General features: G+C 38.9%; 1 protein-coding gene across 2 annotated transcripts in view; it reads right to left on the reverse strand.

The window, feature by feature from the left end:
• PCSK5 (proprotein convertase subtilisin/kexin type 5) overlaps positions 1-17,929 on the reverse strand; it is a 249,086-nt gene that overhangs the window by 163,093 nt on the left and 68,064 nt on the right. For both annotated transcript variants that reach the window (XM_054054114.1, XM_054054115.1), the window contains exons 4-5: positions 17,391-17,534; positions 15,046-15,122 (exon numbers count right to left, since the gene is read on the reverse strand). In XM_054054114.1, the coding sequence (XP_053910089.1) occupies positions 15,046-15,122; positions 17,391-17,534 (221 nt within the window). The remainder of the gene's footprint in view (positions 1-15,045; positions 15,123-17,390; positions 17,535-17,929) is intronic.

A 17,929-nucleotide genomic window follows, 5' to 3' on the forward strand; every position in this document is an offset into this window, starting at 1 on the left:
AGAGGACAGGACAAGGGGGAATGGCCTGAAGCTCCGCCAGTGGAGGTTCAGGCTGGACATCAGGAAAAACTTTCTCACGGAAAGGGTCATTGGGCACTGGAACAGGCTGCCCAGGGAGGTGGTTGAGTCACCTTCCCTGGAGGTGTTTAAGGGACAGGTGGATGAGGTGCTGAGGGGCATGGTTTAGGGAGTGTTAGGAATGGTTGGACTCAATGACCCAGTGGGTCCCTTCCAACCTAGTGATTCTATGATTCTATGCACATGAGGGCGGATGATCCCTTTTTGTGTGCCCTATGAAGAACAGAGAAGCACACACACTTGGAAAGAACTGAATACTTGTATATACTTTTCTCATTCTTAATGTGGAAGACTAGACAGTTTTATCAGTTCATTTGTGACAAACAGGAAAACAGAAACAAAAGCCCAACTTCAATTTTTTTTTTAAAGTGGCTAAAAAAATGGTTAAAAGGAACTACTGCATTATACTACTTAATGAAGGCAGATGGACAAAATCAGGTGTGCACTTTTACCTGAAAACACTTTATAAAAATTATTAATTCAGCTAATTTTTTTTCACTTGGAATTACTGGTTCAACATAATAATTAAATTGTCTCTTCCCAGTTTACAGCACATATCCTGAACATGGAAGCTATAGGGGAAATAATGTCCCTGACAGTTCATATTGCCAAATTACAGTCAATACACTGTCCTTAAAGTCTTAATAATGCTACATTCAAGTTTAAACCTGCAAAATGTTGCTGACCCACATAAAGAAATGCTGTCTGGATACTTATAGGCCCCAGCTGACTAGAAAACAACCTAAGCAGGTGCATCAGAGGCTCGCTCTTTCTCTTTCTCTCTCTTTCTCGTTCTCTCTTTTCTCATGCCTGTGCAAGGGATCTTTAGATCCTTGCAAAAAAAATCAGTTGTAACACAAAGGTCACCTTGTGGTTTTCATAGTCAATGTACTACACAGATTTCTATTTATGAATATAAAACTTCCAAAGCAAACAAACACCTAAGCCTGAAAACATACATCTTCATAAAAGAGACTGGCAAGAAATATGTAAGTTAACAGGAAACCTCACAAAATCACTAGATATGTTTCTAGATGTCATCAGCATATGTGTTATTTAATCGACAACTATTTAACTTGCAAATTCCACTGATTTAACTGGATAGATGTAAAAGAAAATTTATTTAAACAAACAAGCAGAAATCATTGCAGCCAATCTCTTGTGCCATTTTAACAATGTTTTATATGACCTTGATTTATCCCTGCTAATTAAAAGAAAAAAGTACTTCAATCTGACATAAGCGTGAGGTCAGTCACATAAAAACCCCAAGGCTGTGCCTGTTACTCTATTCAACAAATCAAAAAAATCAGCTATGATCACCTTCGAAATAGTTCTCTTCTGAGCTGACACATATCTGAATTTGATGGTGCCAATGTTCAAAACAATCCCACAGATCATTTGCTGAAAGGCTGTTGAGGACCTCTGTCATTTTTGCTTTCACTTCTACCAAAAAAAAATGGATTCCTCTGAGCATTGATTTGATCTTTGGGATCTCTTCACCGTAAGCCTTAGTCAATAACAGAAAAGTTTCAATTGTGTATTTCTTCAGTTTCACAAGAAACTTCACACTAACTCACTCTTCACTCTTGCACACTGAGATTTTCCGACCAAGGATAAAAAAATGTCTTTGTCACTCACTCTTGGCTCCCGAGCTATAGGGTTACTTTTGTCTTTTTTGCGTAGGACCTCATATATTTAAGATGATCCTTGGAAAAAGTTTATTCTAACTTTTCTCATGTATGTATATGGATAACGAGCATATTTTAAGGTTTTGTTAATGTTTCTGGAGTCTGAAATGAATCATAATTTGGGAACAAGGCCCCCAGACTGCAAAGAAAGTTAGTGTCACTCCCAATATTACTTTACAATGATTAGAAACTCTTGGTATGCTTTATGAATGCTTCCTATTAACGTAACGTAACATAACGTAACGTAATGTAACGTAACGTAACTTAAGCTGTAGGTTGATTTGATGATTTTCACGAAGGAACTGTTAGCAGTGTTTCTGAATACTTGGCTATCTAAAGTTCATGATATATTATAATTTTCAGTATTTTAAAAAAGCTTTTGAGTAAGAACTGGAATGCAGGTACAATAAGCATTTTTGGCAAGGCTTATAAGAATTTGCTATTCTTAGGAAAATCCACCCATAATTATCTAAGATTGAGCCTTAGAAAACACAGACTTGGACACAGTTGCTAGAAATTTGCTGCTGTAACTTGCAAACGTGCCATCTACAATGAACAAGATTGTACTCGAGAAAGATCACTGTGTACTGAGTAGGCATAAAAAGAGCTTGGGATTAGATGGATACAGGTGAAGTAGTCTGTCATTTTTTGAGGAAAGGAAAAAATGTGATTAACTAAAACCTGCAAATTTGCTTCTACACCTGCTTGCATTTCACCACCTTTTACTAAAAATCTATAAACTTAAAAAGTTGTACTGTTGGATGTAAGAAAATATTACTATCCTTATTCTACTAAAGAGGTACAACGAGGTTAAATTGCAAGTCTGAGACTAGAAGACACATCTCTACTAGAAAAGCCACAGCTTAATAACGGTAACTTTCAGAGTAAATACGTAAAATCTACACTACTTATTTTCTTTTTGCTCTGTAAACAAATCATCATATTGCATTTGTAAACAAAGCCAAGAATAAAATTCTCCCTCCTCCAACTTTAGTGCTGAGCATGATGTTACACGGCATGGGATATCTATTTGGTCATTTGGGACCAGTTGCACCAGCTGTGTCTCCCTCCAGCCTCCTGTCCACCATCACCCTCCTGGCTTGAGGAACCAGCGTGAGTAAAAAGAGAAGGCCTTGCTGGAGTGCAAACACACCTCAGCAACAGCTAAATTACTGGTTATCAGTTTTGGTCATAAATATAAAACATAGCACCAGTTGGGCAGCTGTTGAGAAAGTCAGCGCTGCCCTAACCAGATCCAGTCCAAGTTGGTATAACTAGGAAAAATAAGCCATTAAAAATCCTTTATCAGGACTACCCATGTTCCTAGACTACCATGACTAAAACTAAGTAACACTAATGCCTTTGGCTTTTATCACCCTAAATTCATGACCATGAGCCTGTTCTGTGACAGACACATTCTGTACTTAGATATCATGCAAGTCTTTGTATGACAGTACACTATCAGCCACTATTCTGACTCATATTTTTCATCAAGACTGACATCAATGCATGTATCAGCTTGAGAGATGAATCTCCTTCTACTTAGAAATCTAAACATAAACAAGAAATATTTTGCACCTGTTCTATTGAAATCACACCCAAGCGGAAATGAAAATTATCCTATGAATACAAGAATGCAGATTTGGACTTTCACGTTTAGGCACTGTGGCAAGAAAAGTAGTCCACTGGAGCTCCTAAAAACAGTCTGAAGAAACAATTTTACGGGAAAAAAAAATTATGCTTTCATGAAAAGAAGATATTGACAGATGCAAGGATCTTTAGGTCACAAGGCAATAAAGAGGAACAATCCAGCGATGTGCAGGCAGATCACAGACAGGTCTTTACCCAATCTGCATATTCCATTTTGAATCGTAGATGACTGCTGTAACAACATTTTAAAGAAATGAATATTTTATAACTCTGCATCTCCACCATATTCCAGCTCAGAGACATACTTCCCACCTGTTTTGAATTCTGAGTTCAATTTCAATTGCACTGTGGGAGATATGTACTATGCTTAATCCTAAATTTTATTTGATGCTGTTCTGCATTAAACAGACTTCACATTTCTCTTTAGAGCTAGATTTCAATGAATGAGGAAATTGTTGAAATAAGTTCAAGTCCTACTCTTATCTGTGTTGATAATTGCTTTTTAATGAAACTTCTACCATTGGTTCAGCAGGAGCAAGGTTAGCTCCTAATTGGAAAAAGGGTTTCACTGTCAGAATTCCAATGCTCACATACTCACTACACTGCAGAACAAGTTAGTAGCAGTTCATCTGATGTTCATGGAGCGTTAAGAAGAGTAGTGCAGCGATGTAAATTCTAGGCTGAAAGGCAAAGTAACACATACCTTCTCATTACACTCTCTTTAGCACTCTTTGATACCACTAGCCACCACTCTCACCATACCATATGCTGGAGAAGTGAACAAGCCAAAGTCTCTACCTCAGTTTGCTGAAGTCAGAGATTTGATGATTGCTTTGGGGCTCTATGGCATTACAAATAATTTTCAAAGCAGGTTAAACTTTTGTAGCCTAGACCCCAGAAGGAAAAAGTACATCTTTGATGGATACTCATTACTTTACTTCTGCATCTGAATTTCTCTACTTCGACTGCTCTCCTTCAGGGAAGAAAAGTAACTTGCCTTCAAGAGACCAATCTGACTTTGCTTAAAATGTCAAATGTAATAATTTGACCATGTATCTTTAAGAAAAATTACAAAATCACAGTAAAGTAAAACAAGGCCAGAAAAAAAAAAGCCTACCTACAGTAATAAACCTATACAGATGTGTATTTTTTAATTTGCAAGAAAAAAGTCTGAGAGTTTTATCCTGAAAATGTCTTACAAAAACATCTGCTAATTCCATTAAGACATTTGCTTACAGCCTAAGTTTGCAGAGTTCAACAACAGCATGATATTTAGAAGAATGCTTAAACTAAAAAGCTTTTGAAACTATTCACAATCACTTTATCAAACTTCTAATTGGAGGTCTGCTTTTGATGCCACACCCAATAAAGGGGGAATCAACATTACGTGCATGTATGTGTTGTCTGACAAGTCTCAATGAACCACATTTTGCATTGCCATTGGCTGAGCAGCTGGCTACTGCGAAATCAATTACCACACACACAGCGTGGATCCAATCTTTAACTTTCTCAATCACTTACAATATTTGAAAAGGGGACAAGAAATAGAAACACATTTGCTCTCTCAAATGCTCAGCTATGGACCTGTATATATAAATGTATGCCACTTGAAACTGGTTTACCATTTTACCAAATCAAAATTTGCCTGCTGTGGTTGTAGACTCTCTCCTCCTAAGTTCAAAATCTCAAAATACAGACGTGTACTTAGAGGAAATATCAACTCCGAGAAAAAGACCATCTGAAAAAAACCTTTTATTTATAACACTCCATAAAAAAAAAAGACTTCAGAAAAGTGAATGCCACAAATACTATAACTATCAAAGTTTATACCCCTCCTATTGTTGATTTTGAATTGGAAGGGAAGATCTGACTCATTGTTATCAATTATTTACATAAAAGAATTAGAAGCTGTTGCATAACACTTCATAATGTCATTTTGTTTGTGAGCTCATTGTCTGGTACTTCAGTAATTAGAAACAGGAAGAAGGCTTTCCTGTAGTGTTGTGGTTAAATGTCTGAAGAGCATGAAAGTCTTATCCATTACAAAAAGGAGAAGTTCTGCTCCTCAGACAGCTAGGTGGTGAGAAACACCTCTCAGCAACTGACGCCAAGGTAGTGTAAAAGGGCTTTTCATCTTAGAGCAACTGAATTTTGGCTGATCTTTGTTTTTATTCATTCCTCTGTTTGACTTCTGCTGCTTTCAATGACTACTCAATGAAATATATTTTCTTTGGCTCTCAAAAAATTATAACTCATACCACTTGTGGACTTCAGAAGGGATTATGTAATGCAGTGTGATAATACAATGAGCAGATTGGAAGAGTTTACCAAAATGACAATTTTTGGCAGTTTGACAAAACTTTGATTAGAATATTTTCCACTACTGAAGCTGGAACCTTGATTCAGTCTACTGAAACAAGCCCTGTAGTCCAATGACTTTTTCATTTCCTCATCAATATGAAATGCTCTCATAAGGGACTGCCCATAGAAACCAAGGATGAGGGTGCTTTCAGTGAGTAAGTGAATCAGCTTGAAAAAGACTGCTTCTTCTCTAGCCCCGGTAATTTTCTTTAGCTACCCGCAATTCTGTGTTCTCATTTTTTTTTTTTTTTTAATGCAGACCATATCACTCTCCACAGGTTAAAAACTTGGTTTAGATTAAAAGAAAAAACATTATTAAATGCACGATGTGGTGGGGATTCATGATCCATATTTCTACAATATTTTTTTTTCAAGGAAAGAAAGGTTCCCTCTAAAAATTTTTACACAAATACATGAAGTCTTTCAATCCTTTCTTGAGAGAAACAAAGGATGTATGACGATTAACCCTGGAGGTACAGCCACCTAAAGCACAAGCATGTTCATTGGATAACAGCACACAGGGACAGTAACAATTGAAAGAGAAAGTGAATATATTACAAATGAATCTGTAAAATTATCCTAGTTCAGCACAGAACATTTCTGCAAGCTGCAATGTTTGTCTCCTTTACTTTTATAATTTTACATGGGGACCTTTAACTACAGCAACTGGCAAGCAACACAGATCTAATACCTCATGATCACCATACTGCATCATGTCCCTAGGTATTTGGTCATGTCAGTAGATTGTAATTAACTTGGAGGCAAGAATGAATCACTAACACTGTTCCCTGTAAAATGTGGCAGTCTTACTGTAAAGTGACTGAACCTTACTTCATTATTAAAATCTGCTAAAATTGCAGCGCAATAGGATATGGCCATAAGGGCAATGAATTTAAAATCAGAACAAAACAAAACCATAATAAATCAGGATTGCAGTCTTTGGCTTCAGCTTCTATACCAACAAGCTCTGGCTGTTTGGTCCAGACCCTGGGTTTCATAAACGAACACTAGTTCATAGACAACAATCTAAAATCTGCAGCTTCCTAACAATACTAACCAAAGTTCATTAAATTTGTAGTGATACTGAGATATACTGACATTCAGTCATTGGTATCTGTAATTAACAATACCACACTCAGAGTAAACATTTGATCTACTGATCTGAAATACATATACATAGTAAGCTAATTGTCTACTCTAAATTACCTTCCTGTTAAGAAAGATTTCTCTGCTACCAGAGATGCCTTGCTGACATTAGGTAGACCACTCTCTGCCAGATTACACCATCAGTGTATCCTTCAAATTTTAATCCTCCAGAGGCTAAAGAGAGTCAAGATGAAAAGGTACAAAAAGAGCAGACAAAATGGAGATTTGCTCTGAAAAAAGCATCTTCCTGAGAGCTGATGCCTTGCTCTAGCTTATCTCCAGCCTCCTTCCACAGCTTAATCACTCACTTTCCCAGGTCCTCCCTGCAACTCTGAGTCTTAACATCTGCAATTCAGTCCTGTTTGAAAGCCTTGGGCAGGCACAAGCAAAAAACACAGCAACTAGTCTAAAAATATAGCCAAGGTCTTTTTTTTATTGTTGTGACTAGCCATCTGACAATAGAATTGTTTTTTACATAAAAGATAAAGCACAAGATGGTGCAGCAGTGCTTTTCAGTACAGCTTATCTTCCCTTCAGTTTGGTTTGCAGCACATGATACAGCCAATTTCAAAACAACAGCGACAGGTACACACGGCAATCAAAATGCACAAACTATAGATACCTTCAGCTGTCAGAATTCCTTCCTATCACTCTGCATTAGTGGCAACCTTTTTGAGATGGCCTTTCCAGCCAGCAATGAGACTTCAGGCTCCCTATGTTTGACTGTGCTCAGCTCTTCAGATACCTGTTATGAACAGTGCCACAGCAGTCAATGAAGCTTTTCACTTTTCCTGTATTGAACATCCAGCAGGCAAGAAAAGCCAATCTGCCTCTCAAATATCTAGTGTCCATTCTGAATCAACGACTCAGGACGTACTACAAATCTGGCATAAGCAGACAGTATAAACTAGCAATTCGTCAATCTTCAAAGAAAATCAAGGCTTTGGCATTTTATTGAGAATGTACATTAATTCAAAAATAATAATTTATGACAAAAGTAATAATTAATCGGAATAGATGCCACAGAAAAAATAGGTCAACATGTTGCATCAAGCAGGACTGAAACTCATTAACTTATTAACATTTTCACTGCTATGAGAAAAGATGCAAAACTGTCCAGGTAGTGTGAAGTTTAGACATAAGCAGCTTGTTCTTCTTAGGATTTTAGAACAGTAAAAACTGTTCTCTTCCGAAAGTATTACATTCATTAAAAAATAATTTAGAAGGTTATTCAAATAAGTTATTTATGTAGTGGGATGCACCACTGAAAAATGTTGAAAAGGCATCCAAAAGATGACTCAGTATCTACAAAACAGAAAAGACAGCTAACTTTTACTTTTTCTTACAGAAATTCAGTAAGAACTGCATTAGAGCCAACTGGTATTATTTAAAGGGTTTTTTTTAAAAGGTCCTCTTGTTTTATATAAGCACCAGTCAGCAGAATAAGACCCAAGTTCTGAATTACCATCCCCAAGAAATTCCTAATGAAAAGAAAAAACTCCTTTTTTTTTGGTCACACTAGCAAAATATTTTAATACTGTGATCATCTCTGTTTTATTTCTGATGTTATACAATGGGTAGAGTACCATTTCAGTGATGTCATCTGCATTCTGTCTAAGGACTTGTGACTGATAATACCTAGCTGTTTCAACATAGATGTTTACAGGTAATGGTGGAACAAAAGAAAAAGAATAAAGCAGCAGTACTCTGCAGTAACCAAAACAAGATGCTTTGCATAGCAGGAATGACTTCATCCACAGCTGACTGCTGTCTTTAGCCTCTGAGCAAAAGGAAGCTCCAGCATAGGCCTGTACCATTTACAAGCTTCATGATTTGCTGCCAATTTGCAGAAACCAAAGTAAATTTCTGGCAGGACTCCTACATACCGTAGTAGTTAAAGAAACTATCGTCCCACCCTGATTTTGACTACAAGCCTTGAAAGATTAGCCTGATGTTTCTATGCTCCTATTCTCCTTAGCTAATAGAAGATCTATGCAAAAGTTCAAAAACATAATTCTGGAAAATGCCACTCTGGTTATCTACCATTGCTTTCACAAATCTCTAGTTAATTTTTTCTCATTCCTTTTTCCTCACCAATAATCTGGAGCAACAGAAAGCCTTTGCTACTAATTAAAAGTGAAAAAATAGCAAACAGACTCAGTACCCTGATGTCTCACAGCTGCACGCACAGTTGCCCAGAGACACCTGCTTATTCTTACAGCAATTCTTTTTACTGTTTATCATTCCATCCCTTCAGGTTGGTTTATAAAATGCAGCATAATAAACTAGATCATTTGTGAAACAATTGCACATTTGTTCATTCCACCTTTACTTGAAGACACAAATCTCCATTACACAATGTTGTCCAGTTGCTATAGCAGGATGCAAGAATCAACCAAATTGATCTTGCATATTATGAAGTTTTAGCAAAGTATGACTTTCACAATGTTCCCTGATTGCAGTTACCTCAACTTCAAGGCACAACTTAAGTATCTAGTGCCAAATGACCACATATGCTGGATAATAAGAATTCCTGCCCCAGTTTCTGAAGACATTTTGCAACATGGAAATAAGAACTAACATATAAAGGCTACTAGCAGTCCACTTCAGTACCTATGTAGTTATTTAATTCTGTAGAGGCCAGCGGGAACTAGCGAATGAAGGGCTCCAGTCACAAAAGCTGAAAGTGCTGTGGTGCTGCTAACCAGGCTCAGTGTACCAGCTAGTTGGAAATACTGAGCCACTAAGCGGAGGCTAGGCTGCCAAGTAATCTTACTGAAAGCATGTCTTATGTATCCTCTGTATCCAGAAGCTGACGGTACACTGATGCTGTACTTTCTGATAACACTGACAAAGATCAGTACAGGAGAGCATCTGCCCTCCCATTACCACATCTCACTGCAGGACCTTAAGAGTTGGGTATTGAGACTATTCAACAGTGACGCAGGGTACAAAATCTCAAATCCCTCAGATCTAGGAGACAAATTAATCAGTCCCGTTTTGAATACCATATAAAACTCTAACAGAAAGCAGCTTCCCTTCTCTGGACATGCTTTGTAAGAAAGCGATGACTTCAGTACCCAGCCAAAAAAAAAAAGGTTCAGATATGATTCATAGCTGGATGCCTATGGCTCCTTGCAGCACCGAAGAGGATTTATCCCTGAAAGTACACCTGAAAACTGTGAAGCCTCCAAGCATGCCCTCCCATGCTTCAACATGAATGACAGCAGCATCTTCATGCAGATGAGCCAGGATGTATCCCCAGGACATGCTTGTGGAGATGGGGGAAGGGGCAGCAGGACAACGTGATGCAAACTGGCAGCTCAGTTCAGGATTATTTGCAGAGAGCCAGGGTGACTGTCACAACTTTTCTTGAAACTCCATGGAGGCCACTGTTGGCAACTGCCTGACGATCACACTCAGTTTTGCAGACTGCAGTTGTAGGCACCTGGAGCACTGTCATACAGTCACCTTAGTTCACTGAAACTGGCATTGCCAGTGAGGCATTCAGGCTGTGTTTCATTTTCCCTACTTGTGCCTGTCTCACTTTCCTCTGGGTTAAGCTGGATAACATATCTACCCGACCTGGCTGAAAACACCTTTCACTGCTGGTGGTGGTAGCGCATTTCTCTATGTGATTCAGACCAAAGAGCTGCACAACAGCTGGGTAAAGGATGAAAAAACAAACAGGTGGTAAGGAGTGTGGGTATCCACCTTTTTGTAGTGACCATGCAGCCACTGTTTTATTCTTCCAATACTTTGTGAGCAGCTATAATATACACACCTAGCTAAAAGCTAAGGCTGATGCTGAAGGTCAGTCGTAGAATCATAGAATCGTAGAATCATAGAATCATAGGATGGTTTGAGTTGGAAGGTACATTAAATATCACCTAATTCCAACCACACTGCCATGGACAGGGACACTTCCCACTAGATCAGGCTGCCTAAGGCCTTATCTAACCTGGCATTGAACACTTCCAGGGATGAGACATCCACACCTTCCCTGGGCAACTTGTGCCAGTGCCTCACCACTTTCACTGTGAAGAAATTCCTCTTTATGTCTAGTCTAAATCTGCTCCTCTCCAGTTCATAGCCATTCCCCCTAGTCCTATCACTACATGCCTCTGTAAAGAGTCTCTCCCTAGCCCAGGATTCAGTTGGCCCTCTGGCTCACGAGCACACGTTGCCGGATCATGTTGCACATCCCATCAATCAGCACCCCCAAGTCCTTCTCTGCAGGGCTGCTCCCAATCACATCATCCCCCATTCCCTATTGAAACCGCAGATTGCCCCAACCCAGGTGTAGGACCTTGCACTTGGCCTTGTTGAACCTCATGAGGTTCACACATGCCCACTTCTCCAGCCTATCCACATCCCTCTGGATGATGTCCTATCCTTCCACTGTAGCAACTGCGCCACTCAGCTTGGTGTCATCTGCAAACTTCCTGAGGGTGCTCTTGATCTCGCTGTCTATATCATTGATGAGGGTATTAAACGGCATTGGTTCCAGTATGGACCCCTGAGGGACACCATTTGTCATGGTCTCCATCTGGACATTGAGCCATTGACCAACTACTCTACGAATACAACCATCCAACCAGACTTTTATCCATCAAACAGTCCACCTATCAAATCCATATCTCTCCAATTTAGAGAGAAGGATCTTGTGGGGGACCACGTCAAAAGCTTTACAGAAGGCCAGACAGATCACATCCACTGGTTTTCTCGTGTCCACTGCTGTGGTCATCCCATCACAGAAAGACACTAGGTTGGTCATACAGGACTTGTCCTTGGCGAAACCATGCTGGCTGTCTCGAATCACCTTCCTGTCCTCCACGTGCTTTAGCATAGCTTCTAGGAGGATCTGTTCCATGATCTTCCCAGGCACAGAGGTGAGGCTGACAGGTCGGTAGTTCCCAGGATCCTCCCTTTTCTACCCTTTTTAAAAATGGGCACAATGTTAACCTTTTTCCAGTCACCAGGGACTTCTTCCCCTGACTGCCATGAGTTTTCAAATATCATGGAGAATGGCTTGGCAACCACATCAGCCAGTTCCCTCAAGATTCTGGGCTGCATCTCATCACATCCCATAGACTTAGACATGTACAGGCTCCTCAGGTGTTCAGAAACCTGATCTTCCCCTACAGTGGGAGAGACTTTAACCCCTGGTGCCCATCTTGTTGTCTCATGACCCAGGAGGGGTGAGGAGAGTGGTTATCAGTGAAGAATGAGGCAAAGAAGTTGCTGAGTAACTCAACCTTCTCCTCATCTGTTGATATGAGGTCACCATTTTTGTCATCAGTGGGGATACCATCCCTTTAATCTTCTTTTTCTTATTGACACACCTGTAAAAGCCCTTCTTGTTAGTCTTCTCTTCCCTCAAGAACTCCAGCCCCAGCTGCACCTTGGCCTTCTTGACCCCATCCCTACACAACCAAGCAGCATCCCTAGACTCTGCCCAAGTTTCCCATCCCTGCTTGCACTGCCTGTGCAGTTTCCTCTTGCTCTTCAGTTTGGCCAGCAGGTCTCAACTCAGCCATGCTGGTCTCTTCCCTTCCCTGCCTGAATTCCTACATCTGGGGACTGAGTGCTATTGTGGTCCATGGAAAGTATCCTTAAATATTTGCCAGATCTGTTGTGCTCCCTCATCACTGAGGACTGTAGTGTCCTCAGTGTTGGTCCTACTGACCAACTCCTTGAGGAGCTGGAAGTCTGCTTTCCTGAAATTTAGGTTCCTGATGATACTCCTCCCTTGCCCCATGTCCCTCAGGACCCTGGAACTTCACCAGTATGTGATCACTGCAGCCCAGGCTGCCTACGATCTTGACATCATTGATAGTTCACTTGCAGTGGTGACCATCAGGTGCAGTAGTGCATCCCCTCAGGTAGGGCGCTCTATTACCTGTCTTAAGAAACTATATTCAATGCACTCCAGGAGTCTTCTGGATTGTCTACAGTTTGCCCTGCTACTTTTCCAGCACATGCCAGGGTGATTGAAATCATACAAATTAGTCGTTGCAGCATGCTAAGTGGCAATGCCTACAAACTCTGGGCTGTAAAGGATTTATTTCCCTATCTTGCTACTCCTGTTTTCAGGTAACTAGCATGTTTATAAACCTTGCCTGTAGTCCTGAGATCGCTCATAAGCCAAACCAAAGATTTCTTTTATTAACCATTAAATATTCATTGCACATTTGCTGATTCTGATCATTCTACACCAGCAACAAGACACCTCTAAACCTGAGATACCAATGGCACATGATATTTCTCAATAGTAAGAAAAATACAAGGCTTTGGAAAGAGCAAGAATTGATAGGCTTTTTTATTTATTCTTCTGTTTCAGTGAATGTGCCTCTTGAGGATATCTCCTAAGAACTTCGGCGCCGTAATAGCATTTTCTATTCAAGGATCTAGTTCTGAAATCCTCGGCTTGTCACTCAACTGAGCACTGCAGCAAGTGGGTCTATACCATTTGTTCCACAACAGTGTTTTCTTTTTTCTTAATCTTAAACTAGTCTGCATATGCAGAATGTTTGCTTCTGCATGAAAATAGGACGAGAAGATATGCCTAATGGGCAAAAAGGCTAGAAATAGGTCTTGCATGTACTCATTCCTAGACAAATATATTTGGCATCATGTAAGAAGTATCAAATAAGAACAACTGAATGAGAACATGGGCCAAGACTGCAGTCCCAAATAAATAAACTACTATTACAATTCAAATTAATACCTACATAATAAGTTTCTATGTTAAACAGTACTTCTAGTCGTCACAACTAAGACATGTGTGTGTATGTACAGTTATTTGTACATCTTCTATGAGTTAAATTCTTACCTATTTCTCTCTTGGCCTACCAGGCAGGATCAGATTGACTGAGCACACCTCAGCTTTTGCAGTTATTTAAACCTATTGCTGAAAATAGCCATGACAACTCCTTGAGATTCACTGTAAGACAAGTAGATCTATATGTAACAGGTAGCTATGCGCAACAAGGCACTGTTCTTCAACACATCCATGCATGGTTCCCTGATGTTTCAAAGAAAGTGTTGACCAGGAGAGGATTCTCCCATCAAAGTGTGACCCCAAGTTGCTCCAATTGGTTTCTCCTGTCAAACCAACTTAAAGTTTTGCTGCTGACTCCTAGCTCACACTTGCTACACTCTTCTGGAAAAAGTTCATGGGATTATACGGAAGAGATAACACAAGCCCAAAAACACTTCAACTGTGCAAAGGATTAATTTTTACCTCTTCTGCAGGCAAACAATACTAAATGTTTTCCATATTTAATAAAAAAACAACCAAACCTCAAGACAACAAAATGCACAGTCAGTACATTGGCAGCTAGAAGGATTGTCCTTCCTTTAATTCGTGCAATTCCATACGAAGGTATTTATTTTTGCCAAGTACCTAGTTAGAAGAATGTAACCAACAAATAACTGCCCTGAAATATGGAGGCAGAAAAGCGGCCTGCTTCCAGAGATGAGGTGTCCCAGTGTCTCCCCCAGCCTTCACCTAAGTACATCCAAAGAGTAATGTTGGAATGACAAATACTTGGAAGCTGAGCTCTGATGGAAAAATACATCATTCGTCGAGATATATTCAACTGATCATGTCACACACATGTTACAATCCAACAGAACAGCCACTTCTGGGTTTATATATATCTCCACATGTAAAATCTCCATCACTTTAAAGAGACTGTTAGACAAAAATAAAAAAATTGCCTATTGTCTATTTCTTCAATACACAAAGTCTATAAATTTCAAGAGAGTTCAAGCCAGTTGTCACACATAATAACCCCTAAAACTCAATGACATAATACCTGAGAAAAGTAAGAGTCACCCCTTATATCCTGCATCCCAAAGGGAGTGAAAATGATTCATTTCACATGCCCAGATCTCTCAGACTAATTTTTGTGGTTTTGGATGGTTCCAAACGCTTTCAAAGAATAAGTGTCATAAAGTGTGCACTGAAGAGACAAAAATACGTATTGTAAGACGATTTAAATATAAATCACACTGCGTTATGAGGATTCAAGTTTCCTATACTTTTATAAAAGAACTGATACTTTTCTACTTGATGAACTGAATTGAAAATGTCATGAACGTCATAGTGCCTTACTTGTTCTCGTTGCTGGCATCATATCGAGGCATAGGGTCAAAATCATTTCCATTGACATCAAAACTGGCCTGTGAATCCTGTAGCCAACAGGAGAAAGGAAACCAATTTCTCATTAATTAACCTTCGGCTCAAGTGGCCAACACATGCTTCAGCAGGTACTACAAGAGGGTAATTACATTAACTATCATTGCTGTGGTTTTATGATGATTGCATGTTCTAGGAAAGGATTATATATCCAACAATTATGGGATTTACATATATTTTACTTTATTTTTGGAAAAGGGAGAAGGATAACAAATGCTCTGAAAAAGTACAGTTCCAGCATCCGTGGGGAAATAGAAAAGTGGTGTTTCATTAAACCAGAAGACTACATTTCTTCTAAGAAACTTTTGGAAGTTAAGAAAGTTCATTCTCAAAATTAGGATTTTGCTAAATGTTTCAAGATTCAAGAAATCTTATGCACAATGATGACTGAAATGTCAGTCATAGTTTCAAGGAATAAGAATGATATCATTTTCTAAAGAATTTTGTTATAAAAAGACAGCTTGAAATGCAACATAAAATGCATTCTCATTTCCCTAAGAGTGTAACTTTTCCAAATATTTGCAAGATATTTCCATATTTTTGTTTCATTCTACATTTATGAGGTTTATTACAGCTGAAAATAGTTTATAAATAGCTACTGGTTTGTATGGCTCCTATTAATCGATGTGGTAGCATGTGGTGTGTTGACATGGCAAGCAGCTCTTTTTAATCTCTTCTTTGTTCAAAACCAGATACCACATCCACCTCAAATATTCCTGTTTGCAGCCACACCAGCAATAATCTGACATATAGAAGGCATTTGTCATCAAACAAGCAATGTGTACTGCTTTTTGGGAATTCCTTGTTGGCGTAAGGAAAGGGAGACAGGAGGTGGTAACGGAATAAATAGCCGCTTTAAATTCAGTGGAAGGACAGTGCTGGGATGAGGTGGCATATGATACAATCCTGGTCATTCATTGAGGAGGTAAAATTATATTTTGTTTGTTTAAATAACTTAAGAGATTAAAATGAAAGATGTGGCATGCATTAGGATCAATCATACATTGACAAATAGGGCAATTGCCTGTCACTTGTGTTTCTGCAGTCCTCCTCATGTATTTCAAAGCTGAAATCCACGTGCAGCATGGGGAAGGATACAGATGTAAGTATGGCTAATTTAAAATAAACAGCTTTAAACTGTGGACACAATTGTAGCTTTTGATGGGTTGTTAAAGATGTTCTTGTCACTTTAATCTTTTCAGTGTTCTGTCAAGATGACATGCTTGCTGGCAAAAAGCCTGTGTTCAGGGCTCTTTTACAAGATCTACATTTGTAATAAGTCTGAAGGTATATGTGTGCTTTGCACTGGTCAGCTTCACCAGTCCAGCTCCATCCAATTTTTTTTTATTTTCTTACCTCATGTGAATGTACGCATTGCACACTTTATTTCATAAAAACAGTAAGGTCCTCAAGGTCATGTGCTTTCAAATAATGCCTCCTCCCAAAGCACAGGACTAATCACCCCAGCAAAACGTGGCCCTGATTCTCTGACTGGCTTCAAACTTCACACTAACACAAGAAGTGAGGAGGCTAGAGCAGCAGCTTCTTCTCATGTTATATAATCTTTTCAAGGTATATTAAACCAGCAATTTAAATATGATGAACCACAAATAAACAGAAACCTCCTGAGGTGACATGAAACATAGGACGCAGAAAACAATGCTCTATTAACAAATTGTGAGGGGACTCACTCGAGTGAAGAGATTTACTAGAAAGACCCCAAAATATTCTAAAGCTGTTTTTAACTGAGTGAATCATAACAAGCCATGTTCTTTTCCTTTAATATTATTTCTAGCAGTAAGATAAATAGCTTTATAAATAAATACATGAAGCCTATGCCTAAAATTACAGTCTTTGAGAAAACCTGCTGTCTTGCTAGATAAATGTGTTTGCCAAAACCAGACTTCAGCCACACGCATTAACTGAAAAGCAGTGTATTCCATTTCTAATTTCTGACAGTGTAATATTTAAGTAAAATAATTACAGAAAAGAGAAAAAAACATTTGATGATTAGTTCCAGTAGTTTAGAAATTCAGGACTAATCATCCAGACATTAAACATATTCAGACTAAAAATAGTCTTAATGAAAGGAATAGAAATTAACAAAAGCTTTCTTCTTCCCTCCCATTGATGTAAACATTCGAGGAAACCCTCACACGATTCTTCCTCCTTCCCTCCTTCCTCCCTCCATCTTTCCAGTATCCATAAATTTATTCAGAGTAATAATAAAGCAATAAATCTGGAATCCTGCAGATACTCACATAATTCTGCATCAAGTCTGGATGGTTTCTTTCAATGCCATCATCCAGGATGGTGACCACAACGTTCTTTCCAGTGTAACCTCTCTTCCAAGCACCTACTATATTCATATCTGACTGGCAATGGTGGGTGTTATCACTGCAGTGCTGGGGAAAGAAGATGAGATAAAGATGATAGATGTTGCAGAGTGGCAAGCACTGTGGGGCTAAGATACTATCCTACTTACATCAACATGGCCATTTAAATCAGCACATGAGCATATTGATTTAAATAGCAAGTGTACAAAATCCACACCTTCACTTAGACAGAAAGTAATTTAAAAAGAAATGTCAAAATAAATGAAAACGGCTAGACTTGCTTATTTCTCTCTCTGATTACTCTTCATGCTAAGCAATAGAAAAGAGAAGTGTCTAGCCATGTTGAACCACTAGAAGCCATGTGTAAAATAAAGCAACTATTCCTGGCTGTTAAGCACATTCATTTGCAATGCACATTTGAATTATTTGAATTTTTTCAGAAAAGCAAACCATATGTGGATAAA

This window comes from Cuculus canorus, chromosome Z, assembly GCF_017976375.1.
Source record: "Cuculus canorus isolate bCucCan1 chromosome Z, bCucCan1.pri, whole genome shotgun sequence".
Classification (NCBI taxonomy): Eukaryota; Metazoa; Chordata; class Aves; order Cuculiformes; family Cuculidae; genus Cuculus; species Cuculus canorus.